This window comes from Chinchilla lanigera, unplaced genomic scaffold (assembly GCF_000276665.1).
Source record: "Chinchilla lanigera isolate Chin_1 unplaced genomic scaffold, ChiLan1.0 scaffold00141, whole genome shotgun sequence".
NCBI lineage: Eukaryota > Metazoa > Chordata > Mammalia > Rodentia > Chinchillidae > Chinchilla > Chinchilla lanigera.
Genome location: NW_004955542.1, coordinates 1,804,445 through 1,822,253, shown reverse-complemented (window position 1 = coordinate 1,822,253; position 17,809 = coordinate 1,804,445). Strand labels below are relative to the sequence as shown.

At 49.3% G+C, this 17,809-nt stretch overlaps 1 protein-coding gene across 11 annotated transcripts in view; it reads right to left on the bottom strand.

Annotated features, from left to right (window-relative positions):
* Positions 1-17,809, bottom strand: part of Hdac4 (histone deacetylase 4) — a 256,470-nt gene that overhangs the window by 63,907 nt on the left and 174,754 nt on the right. For 8 of the 11 annotated variants that reach the window (XM_013508107.1, XM_013508109.1, XM_013508114.1 and 5 more), the window contains 2 exons: positions 5,242-5,331; positions 4,672-4,792 (listed from right to left, as the gene is read on the bottom strand). In XM_013508107.1, the coding sequence (XP_013363561.1) occupies positions 4,672-4,792; positions 5,242-5,331 (211 nt within the window). The remainder of the gene's footprint in view (positions 1-4,671; positions 4,793-5,241; positions 5,332-17,809) is intronic. The other 3 variants (XM_013508113.1, XM_013508112.1, XM_013508111.1) reach the window with 1 other exon arrangement.

Genomic DNA, 17,809 nt, shown 5'->3' with positions numbered 1-17,809 from the left:
GTGCCCTCACTGGTGCACATCACCCTGGGCCTCTCCTGGAGGAGGGGCAGCGGGGCAGCAGCCTTCTGCCCTGGGAGTGGGTCTGTGCAGGGTTCCTTTGGAGCTGCCAGCACGACTCAAGTCCTCCACTTGGCCAGCAGGGAGCAGGCTGTTGGCGATGCTCAGAGGGAGCAGGAAGGAAGAGGGAGGAGTCAGGCCTTGGGGACTGGCGGGGATGCAGAGGCCACTCAAGAGGGCCACCAGCAAAGCTTTGTGGAGGTACTTGCTAGCTGAGTCTGTTCTGTGGGTCTTTACACTATGTAAACTACTTAATGACTGGAAACAAATTTGCCAACTATCTTATTTGGAATTTGCTAGATTATTTATTTGAATACACAGCCCTCTACATTGGCACACCTGGAGTCATCTAAATCAAGAGCAGAAGCTCTTAAGCACGCACAGGTGCATACTTAAATATCTGAAAGTGTGTGGTGTAAAGAACTGCTGGAGAGATCCCAGAGCCAAACCCCATGGGCTGGGCCGCACCCTCACAGGAGCTCAGAGCACTCGGGATGCTGGCCCCTCGGGCTACGCCACACCCCATCACACAGAGAGCAACTCTGCTCCGCTCCCAAGAGCCCCCGAGATTCTGGACCATAGCTGGGGCTGGGGACATGGACGTGCAGGCACACACCCATGCATGGGCAGTCTCTTCCCTGGAGTCCTACTGAGATGTTCTGGGCCTTGTGTTTTCACTTCTACTCCAGGAGGAGCTCAGAAACTGTCCATGCTCCATATGAGTTAAAAGGTCTAATATATCTTCTATGGCTAGATTGATACATGGAGGTGCTATCAGCATTAAAACCCCACTGTGAGGCCTGGAAATGACTCTAACTGCAGGCAGCAGTGCACAACTTGCCTGACACCCAGCCTGGCAGAGCCATTCACATCCCAAGCCAGGCTGCGGCCACACTGGCCCTACAGGACCTTGTAGGACTCCAGAGACACAGGGGCTCACAGATCCTTAGAGCCTGTTCCACCTGCCAGAAGCAGCTTCCCTGCCGGGCACAGGAATGCAGGGAGCGGCCACTGGTACGGGGGATGCCACAACTGCCACCCAGTGTGGGCCAGCCCCGGAACACGACACCTCTGCCCAGGAGGTACACCCCACATCTAATCGCACATTCACTCCCATCATTCTCACACCCACCCCACCCCACCACATCACACACCACATGCACATACACCACATCCATGCTCTCCCCACTCAGGCTCTCCCTCAGGCACACGCTCATAAAACTCACACACACTGCATGGGACACACAGGCTCACACAGATACCAGCCACACCTTCATGCCCAAGGGGAGGCCTGCAGACCAGCTCCTTCTGTCTAATTCACCCCTGAGCAGGAATCAGCTCCATTTTCCAACCTTTAATTCCCAGCCTGGGGTGGGGACAAAGGAGCCAGGGCAGGAAGCCGTGGGCAGCGCTGGCTTTGTCTGGGGTGCGAATCACAGGGGAGCACTGGCCTAGTGTGACTGAGGCCCTGGGTTCCATCGCTGCTGCTGCAATAAGTGAGTAAATAAATACGGCAATCCTTGTCTTACTGGAAACAGAAAAACACTGTGGTTTTCTTTCTAAACATTACCTTGATTATAGAACAAAACAACAAATTCAAGCATTTAACTTCTATCAACAAGTGGCCTTTACCAATACATCAGATTTACACCAGTGATTTAACATAAATAAAATTCTTTATGGAGTACAACAGCACAGTCTGACAAAAATATAATGTGAACTACATGTGTAATTTAGATTTTTCTAGTAGCCCCATTAAAATGAATCAAAAGAAATGGGTAAAATCAATTCAGTATTCTATTTAACCTGATAGGTAAAAATATCATTTCAACCTGGGATCCATATAACACATACTAGGGGTATTCTTTCTCCTACTGCTGGCGGAAGCCTGCCCATGGCCTGCATACTTCCCTGAGGACTGGCCACCCTCGTGCCCGGGAGCAGTGGGCCAGCTACACTTGACGGCAAGCCCCCGGGCGATGACTGACGGTTGGAAGCACGGACACCTGCCCGCTTCTGGACTCCTCAGTGTCTGCAGACCCCGTCCTGACCGGCTCACCCCTTCTCAGTCCCGAAGAAGGGCAGCAAGGGGCAGCTCTGTGTGCCTGGCCTTGACTGGGAGTGTGACCCAGCGGCCACAGGGTCACCCTTGCTCCTGCTGGTGCACAGATGAATGCAGTGCTGGCCTGTCCTCCTAACAACAGGCTCGTGGGCTGTGGCCATGAGTACATCCGCTGGGCATATGTAGTAGCCCAGCTTGGGTGAGCTTGCTTCCTTTTATCCAGGGCACACACCAGGCCACAGAGGTGGAACGTACCTTTACAGGAATGACCCAACTCCTCCCCTGGAAACCTGCGTTGAGTTTGGCCACTGCACACCTGGCCAGCCCTGTTCAAGCTGAGCCAGCCCGAGGTGTGAGGCTGCATTTCCCTGTGGCTCCTTGGTGTGTCCCGTGCACCCGTGGTGCCATACACCTTTCTCCATGGGCTCACTGCCATCCATGTGCCTTCCTTACCAGTACCTGCTCGTCTCCTTGTCTGTATTTCTGGTGGGCTGCTCGTCTTTTTATTATTTGTAGGAGCTTGACAAGGGGTTTGTTGGATATAGGCACCGTGACTGTCTCCTTCTAGTCTGTTCCTTGCCTTTCTATTTTCTTCCAAGGAGAATGGTTTTCAATTTTGATGAAGTCTGGTATGTCAAATTTTTGGGTCTAAAGTCAATGCTGCTGGTCTCCTTTGCTCACCTCTCCCCGAAGGTGGTCAAAGTGTCCCCATGTTGTCTTCCAGGCACTTCACTGCTTCAGTGCTCATGCTCAGATCTAATTAGCTTTGAACTGACTGTCAGGGTGCTGTGGTGCTGGACCACGGCTCAGCTCGTCCCTTACAGACCTGCTTCCTGACCACCACGGGCCACGTGCAGCATCTGCGTATACCAATCACGACAAAACAAGCACCCCACCAGAACTCAGTGAAAACAAGCCTGTCCCTGGAGACACCCTTGAGGTCCCATTCTTTTGCCTCCCTGAAACCCTCTGAAGGAGAGGGCAAGCCTCCCCAGCCCTTAAACTGGGGAAACAGGGCTGATTCGGGTCAGGTACCTCCCTGGGGCCTCAAGACCTGCGGTTTCCTCTTCCTGACCCCAGGACCCGGGCCTACCCCAGAGGCTGTCCAAGACCCTTTCCCCAGGCCTGTGGCTCAGGAGGCATCCTTGCTACCCAGTGGCTGTGTCCTGTCCTCACAAACAGCCCCTCCACCCCGTCGTCTTTCACACAGCACAGCCGTCCTCCAGGGGCGGTGAGGTCTGTGCCTCCTTAAGCTTCATATCTTACCCTGGCTGTGCAGATGCCGCTTACAGCGCCTTCTCTCAAAGGGCTCTTTCTCCTGTCCCTGCACCAATGAGTTTCCCAACAGTTCTGTGCATTACTGGCCCCAGGAGATCTCGGTACACCTCTCCTTTCCCGTCCCACAGCCTCTCATCTCCAGGTATCTACATCTTCCCCAGCCCTGGGCTCTACAGCCACCACCACCAGACCACCGTCTCAGCTGCTCTCCTCTGCCACAGCTGCCAACAGTAGGCAGGCCTGGCAGCAGGGGACGGCAGAGTCTCGAACAGCAGAGCCCCAGCTGGGCTGTGGATCACAGCTCAGGGTGAGGGGCTGAAGGTGCTGGTACTGGTGCTGGCGATTTTCAGGGGCCCTCCCACTGGCGCCACTGCTTTCACTACCTTCACTTATGGCTTCTCCTGGGCCACCCGATTTCATACTTCTCTGTGAGGTTTTGTGTCACTGGTGGTTACACGAACAGCAAGAGCGTCCCATGGACTTGCAGCGCGGGAAGGCTGATGCACAGCCGCATGATGAGAATGCCTCTCAGGGTATCTGATGCTGGCTGAGGTCAGCCATGCAAACAGACAGATGGCTTAAATGGGATGTGGTGGCATTCTAGTACTGAGAGTTGTACATTTTGAGGCTCTTAGAATAGCTAAATTTTTTTGCAGTGAAATTGCTGATTATACTTTTGATTTATGAGAATGACTCTACTGTTGTTTTCTGGTAACCAAATGACCCTTGAGAACTGCAGAAAACGACAACAATCTCCTCTGCATGCTAACCAGAGGAAGCCACTTCACTGTCCCCCTGCTCCGCAGACAAGGCCTCCTAAGACATGTGGACACATGGCTTCCTTCAGCTGTCACAAACAAGACTCTCCTGCAGTGTCTGCTCACTGTGAAGCCCCGGGTAGGACTCAGTACAAAAATAACAAAAACCCAAGGTGTTTACTGACTTGCTCAGGAATCAGTACATCACTCGATAGGAATTTGGCAGGTGCAGATGGACCACTCAGCCCAGGCTTCCCATGGGAGTGGCTCCTCGAGCCACTGAAGGACGGCACCAAATGCTGAAAGCAACGACCAGGCCCAGCAGGAACAGCACTGGGTGACCTGAAGTCCACCTCCCCCATGGGGATGCTGGCCACACGTTACCAGCAGTCCTGTAGCACTTCGGGGGTTTCAATTTGCCCCCTTGCCACCCTGCCTTACCAGGTGAGAACTGCTCCACTCAGACCTGCCATGGAGCATACACCATGCTGGGCCCTTGTGGCCCTGGCCACTTACCCGTACCAGAAGCGGGGGTCACTGGAAATGCACTGGTTCAGGTTCCGGTGGGCCAATGCTTTCTTCTTGTTGAGGACAAACTCCTGCAGCTTCATCTTCACCTCTGTGCTGGCCACAGCACCTGGCGAGCACAAGCAGAGGGGTAAGGTCAGGGAGCAGTGGGGAGCCATTGTGTGGGCCACAGTGAGCAGCAGGCTGCAAGGGCACTGCTGAGGCCGCGAGCAGCCTGAGTGAGAGGCCTTCTCCCCCAGAGGCTGCACACTGCGTCCTATTCAAGATGCAGACTGAACCCCCGGGGGCGGGGGGATTTGCTGTCAGCTGACATCACCTCTCCTGAAGGCAAGGCAGCTGGCACCCTCACAGGAAGGACGGGGATCCCCTTCCCACTGCTGCCCGAGAAGAGGACTCTAGGAGAGAAGGTTCTGCACAGCACAGCATCCACCCACGGGCACATCCCCCACAGGGACGGGGAGGGACCAAGCCACACCACAGGGAGGCTGTCCACCAGCACTGTGGCTGGCACAGCAGTGTGGCTTTCCCAGGGCCAGAGGGCAGCCCTTCCTCTCTGACCTGGCACAAGATGCACAGGAGTGGACTCCACAGTGCAGACCATGATGGGAGGCAGCCATGGGCTCTGGCATATCCTTGTGGTAGCAGTGACTGCCGTTGGAAGCCCCATGAAAGAAAACCAGAAATCTGAGAAACAGACCAAAAGACCCACACTCTTCTAGGCCCCAAGGCCTGCCTGCATGTTAGCCTGCATTCCAGAGCTGCACCAAGCCACAACGGCACATTCGTATGAGTCTGCTACTAAGGAGCACCTTAGTGTTTTCCCAGGGGTCCCACAGTACTCAAAAAGCACTCTTAAAGGTCCATAAGACCTTGTGTGGTGAGGGAACACAGTCATACAAAACTGTGCTCTGCCTGGGTGACCTCAGCTGCTGTCACAAGCCATCTTGCAATGGACACTGCGGAGCAGATGGCATTGTCCACGTTCAGAACTACTCGTTTAGCAGAGATGAGAAAAATGGCTCTATCTCATGAACTGAAGACAGCTCTGGCATACCTCGCTAAACTGCTTTCTAAACCTGCTCTTCCCTGGCCAATTTTCCTTCCACCATGGGCACCGGGACAGCTGCCCGCTCCCCAGCACTTGGGTCCCCACTCAACACTGAGAGGTCTGGCTGCATGGCTGGGTGTCCCTGATCACAACTTCTGTCCTGCGATGCTCTTTATGTCCTGCTGACTTTGCTCAGCAGTGCTTCCATGCTGTGTGGGCATAGCCAGGTGGCAGGGTTGTGCACAGGTTTTATGCACTTGAGCTGCACCCCGTTTTCTGTAATAATAAGTTTACTGAGTGCCCATGATACTCCAGCACTGGAACACTAAACCCTACATGAAGAGAGACACACAGTGATTCCCATCCCCAGGTTGCTGGGGGAGGAAACCAGCAGTCAGGTGAGGCAGAAGCGATCTCAGTTGAGGTCAGGGCAGGTTGAGCCTGGGCCTGCTCTTCATTGTTCTGCATGTGCATACACTGCCCTCATCTCTGTTTCCTTTTAAAATCTGGGTGTCCTGATGTCTGTATGCTTGCTTTCACGAAGTCTATCCTAGATTTTCCTTTGTGACTTTTGCCACTCCCTTGAAGCTTGTCTTCTTTGCAAGGGTTTGATAACTTGGGTGTGGCTCAGTGCTGTACCACTTAGGTCACATGTGCAAGGCTCTGGGTTCATTACCAGTACAGCCAAAGCCCCCCATGAAAGTTTGATTACAAAAGTCATTTTCAGTCTACCCTTCTTGTTCTGCTGTGGGATTTTTATTCATTCATTTGCTGCTACTATCTGTTCCAAGTGTCACACTAATACACCTGAAATCAATCTTGCTGTTAAGAGGTTCTACAGATATTTTCACAAACAGATAGTATGCTATTAGTATCACTAGATAAACTATTTTCCAGGCTATCTTTTATCACACATTCAAGGTACCAAGTGTTACTCTAGTTATACATCCTTCTGAGGTCTGCACAGCACAGTCCTACGTTGGTGATGTGATGGTGGGAGGACAAGGTCCCCTGGAGAGAGAGTCCAGCCGGGCTGCAACAGGACCTGGAACCTCAGGAAAGAGCTCAGCTCAGAGGACACAGGCAGGAGGCAGCACACAGCACAGGCTCTGGTCTGCAGCCACTACAGAGCTGAGCACACAACTCAGGAGGAGCAGCTCACGGGGGCCCCAGCTTGTGTTGCTGAGGACAGGCATGTCAGGGAGGTCCTGTCTGCAGCCAGGCTCTCCCGCAGATGCAAAGGTGCATGGGAGGGACCCGGGACTGGAGACAGAGCAAGTCAGCATGTAACACTGGGGCTCTGCTTCCAGGGTATCTGTCATGAGACTGTGACACTACTCATCAGCAATGCAGCCTGACGTCTTTCCATCTACAGGTGGACTCACTGGGGGCCCACTTGCTACAGGACACGCGCTCCAATGGAATGTTCCCCGACAGTCTCGGGTGCTCCTGAGAGCCATAGGCTAGTTCTGAACAAATACACGGTGATACAACCCTTGCAGAAGGTTGACCCTATAGACTTATGAAGCAGCCAGAAACAAAGGAAATGCCAGGTGGTAGGAGACGGCGAGCAAAAGCCACAGAAGAGTAACAGGAAAAGGTGCAATGCAAGCTGGCCAATTAGGTATGGGCAATGAACTTACCTTCTGCTAAAAGAAGTGAAAAAGGAAACAAGAAGCTTCCTTTCACCTTCGCACTGACAAAGTGGTTGGTTTTCCTAGTGGAACCACCCAGTGCCGCTGACAGTGCTGAGAGAGCGTTGGCCGCACGGTGGGGATGGTGACAAGAGAAGGATGGTGGCATCTGCAGTGATGTCAGCCCTAACAGACACTGAGAGGGGGTGACCCCTCAGGCCCTTCCAGGCCTCTCAGCCTCTTGGTAAACTAGCCTGTGTCCACTGGCTTCCGTCCTTAGAGAATGGCCCCCAGATGGGGTAGACACAGCTACCCTTGGGGAGCACAGGCCCAGCGGTGTGCCCCACGTCTGTGGGGAGTAGCAACCTTGTCCTGCAGGTCCCAGGCCCCTCCAGGGAGCCTCAGCACCACAGGGGTGTGGGCTCACTCAGGGGAGCCACAACCTCACAATGCAGACCAGCTGTGCTACAGAGAAGCTGCATCTTTGCACTGCCTGGGAGACACCACCTGAGGCACACCAAAGCTTAGCAAGGTCCTGCCATCTTGCAGCAGCAGTGGTTCAAGCTGGCTGGCAGTAAGACGTGTGAATTACAGTCCAATCACGAACAAGTAGATCACAGCTGGCCAGAACACCAGCGCAGCCTGTGGTCCTGACCTTTGAACACAATTAGAAGTCTCTTTTTGTTCTTTTGACTCCATAGAGTGAGAATGAAGAGAGGAAGACTGTGATCCCCATCCTGCTTCTCCCTTGCCACATACTCATCTGTCTAGATTTCTCCACTTATAGGAAAGTTCCAGCATTAAAAATCCTTCAGTAAGTAGACAGCACATTTCTCAAATGTTCCTTTTTCTTTTTTCCTTTCTTTTTTTTTTTTTCCGTCTTTTTGAGACAGGGTGTTGCTATGCAGTTCAGGTTGGCCTTGAGCCCACTTTGTAGCCCAGGCTGGCCTCGAACTCGCAATGATCCTCCCGCCTGTTGCTTTTCATTCATCTATTGGACAGACTCTCACATTAGCTGAGAGGGACAGGGAAGTGAGTGAGACGCAGCCACTCAGCTGCAGAGGTGGAGGGAAAAAGGCCAGGGTAGGGGGTTTAGCAGCAGGCCAGGCAGGAGAGGAGGAACAGGAACCCGGCTGGTGCTGGGTGGGCAGGCGGGCAGGGAGGGCTGCTGCTGGTCAAAAGTGGGTCCCCAGAAGGCGCTGGGTGACCAGGCCCCTAGGCATGCTGCATGGGACAAGTGGCACAGAGGTCCAGCATGGCTTCCCAAGACGGACTCCTCCTGAACCTCACCTGGCTGCGAGGAAGGCACAGCTTTACAGTGGGACAAGAGTTACTTTCCAAAAAGGCGTTTGACCTTCTAGACTAGCCTTCTGCTGCCTGTCTGCATCGTTATTTTCGTGGTGCTGGGTGTTGAAGCCAGGGTTCTGAGCATGCCGGGCAAGCGTTCTCCCTCTGAGCTGCATCCCGGCCCACACGCCAGGTTTAAACAGCATGCTAGACTGTCCCCAGCAGCTGCCCTGGCCCCCGGGACTGAGCTTGTGCCTGTGGGGAGTAGTGTTGTGCCCTGCCAGCTGTTGGCTCCGAGGCACACCTGCCTCGGCTTGGACAGGGCTGCTGAGACTCCTAAGTGTCAGTAATTAATGAATAAAACCTGGCAAGTGTGACCTGCTATAGAAGTGAAAACAGTCACAAGCTGTAAGAATTCATTGTTTTACCAAATTTCTAATACTGTTTGATAGCAATAAGTAAAACTGCAGAATCATCTAGACTCAAAATGTTTATAAATTTAACAAAACTTTTAATAAAATGTTTAGTAAGAATCTCATTTAAAACAAAACCCCAAGAAACTAAATAGCAGATGTTTTGCAGTTCAATTGCAAACCCTTAAAAATGGAGGTGCCCTGAGTCATTTGCTCTGTCCTCGATTGTGCCTTAAACCGGCATCAACAAGATCCCGCCACAGGGGAGGTGCCCCGGACCCTGACCTAAAGGCCCCCCAGGGGTGTTCACCGCTGCAGCCTGCCAGCCCTGCCTCTCACCACAAAACCACGCTATGGCTGCAGAGCCTGTGTGAGCTTGCCAAGTACCCAGCTATACACAGTTTATTATTAATAATAAAACCTGGCCACCCAAATCCACAAAGTGAACCCGCCGGGCTGCTGCCTGCGACAGGGATGGACAGCGCTTGGAGAACATCCCAGCATCCAGCTGAGGGTGGACGGGACTTAATGTGGAGGACAGAAATTGTTCACGACTGGTAAACAGCTCCAGAATGTTTTCTAGAGTCCAACCTTTTCATATTCTGTGAGCCTTTGATGGTATTTTTATTGCCAGATTCTGGTAAACCATGAGAAAGTAATTTGGACTGAGTTGCTTTATAGCAATCAAAAAAAATTGTTATCTGTTAGTTAGCTGTGGCACAGATAAGCCAGCTGATACTCAAAATGTGAACTTCAATCCTTGGAGAAACAACCACTATTTCTCTTGCTCTGTAGGAAACAAGTAGGTCCATGCTGAGGTGTGAGGGAAGAGGGAGGCGGGGAGGGACTGGAGCACTTGCGTCCCAGCACGCGACCTCACCGCAGCCCTGCGCCCAGGCAGCAGGCATACGGTCAGAGCCCCCTGCTCGGGCTCCTGTGCAGACTGTGTGCTGCTGCTCAGGGAGACAGGCTGCTCAGGGGAAGCGGCCACCACAGAGTAAGCTGGTGGGGTGGCCACACAGCCAGGAAGGTGATGGACTCCTCACTCTGACCCTGGCTCTAAGCCACGGCTTAGCACATGACAGTCTCCTGAAGAGCTGTAGGCAGGAGACGGCACTGCGAGGCATGAGGGTGATGCGGGTCACACCAGCCCCTTACAGAGGGCCCGGCTTGTATGCAGAGCCCACAAGCAGGTGCTGTCAGCTCACTGGCCTGACCTCACCCGGCCTTCCACTGCCATCTTCCTGGGATCTGTCCTCCTGAGTGCCACTGCTGGACGAGTCATCTTATCTAAGTGGTGTGACAGGTGTCATCTGGGCTTGGTATTCCCGTCCAAATACTGGCACAAAAGCTAGACCTAAGGTGAAGTACAAACTGTCTTCATATGTTTTTATCCTGAAATTCTATCAAAGTGAAAAAAATTTAAAGTGCATTTATTATTTCAAGAGCAAAGTGTTATAGTAATTTATGTTAAAAATGTTAATTGCATGTATAAAACAATTACTTAATAACTTCCACATAGTGAAATAAGAGAAACAAATAGACAATTGAGTACACAGGCCACACCATCTTCGAAAAAAGTATGTTTTGAAATAGTAAAAAATTTTAAAACATAAAAAATAATATGGTCATAATGTGACAATTAGACTATATCTCAATTCTAATTTAGAATTAGTTTGGTATACTAACAAATTTATATTAAGAATGAATTTAAGAACTGCATTTAGTCGATAGTTACTTAATTCCTTTTAGAACAGAAGGTTTTTTTTTTTCAAGTCCCATTTGGAAACACGTCAAGTCTAATGAGGATTAATTAAAGGCAAAATGTTAATTTTGTAATCTAAAAATTACATAAAGGCAAATCCCCAAGCCAGAATATAGCCTTTCAGTGTAGACATAATGAAGAAAATAAGCAGTGCACAGAAAAGAACACACGAAGAAAACCAAAGACCTCCAAGCACTCTGTTCTCAGTAACAGAGCTATAAGGATCACTGCTTCAGGTCACTCAGACCAGGTAATGAAATTAAGCCCACCAGGACTGGGAGGGAGAATTTCTGACCCGAGAAGCCAGGCATGGAGGCAAAGGGTACGAGAGCCGGGGTCCCGGGCCACCTCTCAGGAAGCACCTGTGGCCTGGAAGAAGGGCAGTAGACAGAGCCAGGGCAGGAACACTGGGGTGCAGGAGGAAGAGGGGAGGAAAGCCCACACACCTCAGCCTTAGTAGTCCTGAAACTCAACCTGGAAACAGCTCAGCACCTGACTGGGCTGCCGTGCTCAAGGTGTTTTCAACGTCTCTGGCCAAGGACAAGCAGCAGCGTGAACCCATGTTAAAGGAGCACAGGGACACCCCACACCCACACCCACTCTGGAGCTCTTCATGCAGTCTAGGATGCGAGCTAAATATTCTGGCACACTGGAGAGACAGAATGACAACAAATTAAAGGAAACAGCATGCAGGAAATACCTAGCCATAGGGCACTCTAAACACTCAGAAATTCTACGGCAATCTAGTTATCTAGAACTGGATATTACATAAACTGAACACCCAAGAGATGAGTCCAGCAGCAGTTTCTTCTGCAGGTGAGGTACGAATTAGACGAGTGCATCAGAGATTAGAAAGCAGGCACACTGAAGCAGGGAGGAACAAAAGGGAAACACACAGCAGACACAAGCACCTTGGGGCACAAGGAAAGGGCCAACACAGGCGAACCTGGAGACAGGCAGAATGAGCGCCGAGGCGGGAAACGCAGCACTTGTTGGGGTGAAAGCTGAGAGGAATTAGTTCTAAGAATTGGTAAGAGTATTAAGAAATACGGATTTTAAAGCTGTGAAGCCTACGTAGAATAAATGAAAGCAGAAACCCCAAAGCAAACTTTAAAAAACCAAAGATCACGAGAGAAACCTTAAAAGTAGCCCGAGAAAAAAGATGATCTCTGGAGAAAGAATAAGAAGCCTGATTGCCTGTTTAGGATATTAACAACAGAGGTCAGCAGAAAAGGAACAGGGTCCTCAGAGTGCTGAGAAAAAGTAAATACAAACTTAGAATTCTACACAAAATAACTTCCACAGATGGATGCTAAACCACAGAATGGTGAGATTATGCCCATTAGGCCTTCATGAAAGCAAATCATCACAAAGGAAAGCTGAAACGTGGAAATAAGTAAAAGTAAAGGGTAAATGTGTAACTCTTAATGAGCAAAATAATAGTTTTGTATGTTTTAAATATAAATATTAATACAAATAGTATGTAAATTAAAAAGCTAAATTACCTGAAGATCCTTACATTGTCATAGAATAAAGTACTAATTTAGATCCGACTTGATAGGTTAAAGATGGTTAGTACAATGCCAAGGATAAAAGGATGGCAAGATAGTGATTAACTACCTTGCTGGCAGAAAAGAAGATTAAAAACAAAACAAAACAAATTAAAAAACGGCAAGAATAGTTGGGATAATTAGGATTCATAAAGTATAATGATATAGTTAAGTACAAACATCCAGTAATTATATTAAGTATAAATGGACCAGACCAATTAAAAGACAAAGATGGTTGGACCACATATCAAAACTTACGGGATATGGTTAATAATGCTGTATCTTAGGAAAAAATTTATAAATACACGTATTAGAAAAGAAGGCAATTTAGGTATTTGCCTCATAAAATTAGAAAAGGAGCTATACAAATTCAACTCTAAGAAAGAACAACATAGAAAATGAATAAGCTTAGTAGAAATTAATGAACTAGAAAAACAAATACTTAACAGATAGCATTCATCAAGCCATAAGCTGGTTCTTTGAAAAGACTATTAAAATTGATAAGCCTCTGGAGAGACTGACCAAGAAAAACAATTGAACCAAAACAACAAAAACAAAGGAAGCATAAGTGTCCAGTCCCTGAGACAAAATATCCAATTCCTACAACCTACAGCGGGAGAGGTTTACTCTGACTCATGGGTCTAGAGGGTTCAGTCCAAAGCTCACAGTTCCCAGCAGGAAAAACATGGTGCCAAGGCACTGCGGGGCAAGGAAACAGAGTTCTAGGTCCTACAACCTGTGACCAGCCTCTTTGGACCAGGATTCACCTCTGTACACACAAGACTTTGGTGGGAGATTTTATAACAGCAAGTAAGAGGGATGACACTCATGAGGCCAGCACAGTCACAGTACCAGACCCTGACAAGGACATTACAGGAAAGGACCTTGCTGGACAAGCTTTCTCATGAACACAGTTGCAAACATATGAAATACTAGCAATTGAAAGCTTAGAGTACATAAAAGAGATAATGAAGTATGACTAAGTCAAAAGAGATTACTTAAAAAATGCAAGTTAGAATTTCTGTTCAAATCATCTATATAATTCATCACATTAATCAAACAGCAGAGAAATCATATCATCTCTAAAAGATGCTGAAATATCTGCTAAAAATAATGCCTTTTCATACTAAAACTCTAGCAAACTGGGAATGGAGGACCAGGAATATAGCTTAGTGGCACAAGTGCCTGCCTGGCAAGCACAAGGTCCTGAGTTTGATTCCCGGTACCAAAAAACAAACAAAAAAACCCTGGGAATGGAAGAGATCCATCCATAAGCAGATATAGAGGCTCCTGTTAGAAACAAATACAAGAGCAAACAAGTGGAAGAAAGCCCTGTTAGAAAACACAGCGCTTAACAGCAAAGGGCGAAATGGACAGCGAAAGCTGCTATCACCACTGTCTGCCAACATGCTCAGAAGTCCCCGCCACTTCAGTAAACCATGCAAGGGAAACGCATGCAAGGCATTCCGATTGGGAAGGAAGGAATAAATCTGTCATTATTTATGAATGATATGATATTCTGTGCTGAAAGTCTAAATCAGTCTACCAATAATTAGAATATCTGAGCTTAGCAAGGTTTCTGGATACAAAACCAAAAGTCAAAAATAAATTGCTGCCAGGTGTGGTGGTGCACACCTGTGATTCCAGCACTCAGGAGGCTGAGGCAGGAGGATCATTGCGAGTTTGAGGCCAAACTCAGCTACAAAGTGAGATCAAGGCCAGCCTGAACTGCATAGTGAGACCTGTCTCACTATGAGTCTGTCTCAAAAAGACAAGAAAAAAATTGCTTTCTGAAATCACAAAATGTCTCAAAAAGACATTGCTTTCTGAAATTGCTTTCTGAAATCACAAAATCAAAGCTATTCACAAAAGTGCTACTATCAGATGGCCTCACATGTATCTACTAAAATATACACAAGCTCCTGCACACAAAATGTAACAACTTAAGAGAAGACTTTTTAAAAATCTAAACAAATATTTAATACTAGAAATAATATTATACAAATGTCAAGTCTTTGCAATTTGATCCACAGAATCAGTGCAATACCAGAGAAAATCCCAAAGATCTGTGGAGAGTAACAACTGATTCTAAAATTTCAGTGAAAAATTAAAGTGCCAAAATAGGAAAGATTTATATTGCTAGGCACAGCCTCACACCCAAGCTGCGGTAATTAAAAGCATTTGGTGCCGAGGGGCAAGGACAGCACAGGGCCGGCACCGGCCGGCTGGCGGAGGGCAGATGCAAATGCAGGGGTCACCCTCTAACTCACATGGACAGGGAGGGTGCAGGGCCCACTGCCTGTGCCCACAAGGAAACCCCGCAGCATCCCAGTAGCCCCCTGTGTACGGGAGTTCCTGGCAAAACAGAAGATGACAGATGACGAGAGAATGTATTCCTGAGTTTGAAGGTTCCCTTTTTCTTTCTTTAGGATACTGGGTACTTACACTGAGCTACATCTTCAGCCTTTTTTTTTTTTAAATCTTGAGACAGAGTCTCACTTAGTTCCCCAGATAGAGCTAGACCTTTTTGAGCCTCCGGCCTCAGCCTGCCGAGTGGTGGGATTACAGGTGTGCTCCACCAAGCCAGCTTGGAAAAGGTTTCTTGAACACAACACAAGCACACAGAGAATGCTGAGAAATCTGGCCACAGGAGAACAAGAACACGTGTCCTCTGCCTCCACCATTCAGACAGCCAAAGGCACTGCCCTCAGTGGAGAAGAGGCTCACAGCATGTGTACTGACAAAGGACTGGGCTCCCGAAGACGAGAAAACCAGCATCATACTGAGACAAGGGAGACAGCTCAGCAGAGGTGAGAAGAAATCTGAATGACCACATCACAGACAGGGAACACCCACTAGGCAACAGCACGTGAAAACATGCCGTATCTCATTGCTAACAAGGCGCCAGCAGGTATCACCACATCACTGCATTTACAAGGACTGACACAGCAGGTGCTGGTGAGGACAGGATGGGCAACAGGAACTCTCCTGTAGGCGTGGCGGGAGCTGCACTTGTTACAACTACCCTGCAAGCTTGTAGGCACTGTGCATGCCCTAAAGCTCAGCAGTTCCTCCTCACAAGGGTCCACTCAACAGAAAGTACACAGCAGCTAATGCTCAGCCAGAAACCAATACAAGCACCCACCAGTTACAGAACAGCAAAATATGCTGGTGTGTTCAGAGATGCAACAGAAAGCAGTAGGAACAGGGAAGGAACATGCAAACATGAAATGGTATGAATTTCACAAGCTTACTATGAATGGAAGAAGCAAGACACAGAAGCTTATGTATTAATGGTTCCATTTATATACATTTCAAAAGCAGCCAAATTCACCTGTGCTAGAGGTCAGGAGGAAAGTGACTTCAGTAAGAAAAGAGTGCTCAGTGGCTGCTGATGCCTGGCGCTGTGTGCTTTGCCGGAAGAGGATACCAGGTGGCACAAGTTGGTTGATAATTCCCTAGTAGCTCCCCATAGCTCCCCATTCCTTGCTGTGCACATACACCACATAAACAAGCAAAGTGAAATAACTGACTTTACAAGAATGTATTAAGCATACAGCATTTTATGTTGCTGTGCATTATTATAGGTTAAAATGTCAGCAAAAGCTTGTAATGATTTGTCTACATGGCTGGCCACTCTCACTATTGGAAGATGAGGGGTTTCTGAGATTTGTCCATGCTGAATCTTAAATACGAAGTGCCTGCTGGCAGAGACAACTCCCCATGTCACCTGCTGCTTGTTGCATCAGCAGGGCAGGGACATGGAGTGGGGCAGGAGAGTCCCTCACTGGTCACCCAGTGTGTATCCCACAGTGGCTGCAAAAGCAACACTGGCTCACATGATGGACTGAAAATCCTGGCTGACAATGGCGGAGGACTGGCAAATGTCACCTCTAGCATGCTCCTCCCACAGACCTTCCACTCCCAGGCAAACCATCACCTCCACTGCCCATGGGCTCAGTTCATGTGACTGGCAAACCCTGGCGCCTCTACCCCACCAGGCCAAGCTCCCCTGCCCCTTATCAGCGTGATCCCAGCGACAGCCCTCAAGATCCCCACTTCATCCTCCCCCAGCACAGCGGTCAGGCTGGGCCCTACGCAAGGCAGTCTGACCCCGGCCCCTTCTGCTCTGCACTCTGCTCCATCTCAGAGGAAGAATCCCCCGGTTCCTGTGATGGCCCTAGGGCCCACTGGCCTACCTCAACTGCATGGCAAGGGCCCTCCTTAGGGCCCAAGCTCTCCTGCCCCCTGCAGAAGGCTGTTCTTAGGCTAGGAGCCCCACCTAGCCCCTCCCTCCCCACTTCCTCGGGTGTAAACTGCTGCTGGTTTAAACTTCAACAGGTGCAAGCAGCTTAGAAAACAGTCTTGCTCCACCTGGTGGGACGGCCTTTCAATGTGCCAACCAGTTGGGTTCCTCCTGTCATCCTGTCAAATGCTCGTTAGGTGCCACAAGGAATGTCCTCTGGATGTGATTAGAGTGGAGACAGCCTCGACTTAAGGTCACTTGTGTTGGCTTGACTCTACCAGACCTGAGGCTCTGTGCAGTGACAAAGAAATTCACTTGGGCAGCAGGCTGAGAGTTTCAGGCTGTGCCTTCTGAAGGCCTAACTCTCTGACCACCTGAGTATCTGAAGACCTGATCATCTGATGGCCTTGGTATGGGAAGGCCTGAACACTGACACTGAGCCACGCAACTATCTGATGGCCTGTTCCTGCCCACCTGAGGGCCCACCTACCCAACAGCTGGTTGCTTAGATTCCAGACTTGCCTCACTAGCCTTATATCACGGAAGGCAAGTCCTTGCAGTAAACCTATCTGTTTCTGTCTCCTACTTGTCTTCTCCTCTGGCTGGACTGGACTGCTAACTCACAAGGCAGGTCAATGCATGTCCTGCACATAGCACACAGTAGCCCTGCTAAGAGCCACTTTTGGGAACACACAAAGGGAAACACCCCGAGAATGGGGAAACAAAGTGTGATAGTCATCTACAGACCCACAGTGCTGAGGAAATGAATGAGTGATGCCACGTCGGCACTGTGCCATGAGGGTGAGCACTAGAACCAAGAGGAAGGCGAAAAGCCTGCTAATTCTGTGATACTAAGACGAGGCTAGGTGTGTAAGGGAAAAATACACTGTTTTAGGACCAAGAACACTACCTGTGATGAAAACTTGGAGTGAAGCAGGTCCTCTGCGAAGGTAGGGGATGGGGCACCAGGTCAGGGTGTCTGCAGGACCCTCACAGGGAACCTGAGAGTCTCTTCATTAATTGTCAGGCAAATGCCCCTGAATTTATGTTCCCGTACACCTCACATGTGTTTTATGTCATTATTTATATGTTCAATATTAAGAATTTTGACAGGTAAAGTTTTCAAGAAGTTTTAAGGCCATGAGAGTCCCACCAAGGAGTCTTTAAATGGTTCCCTCAAACC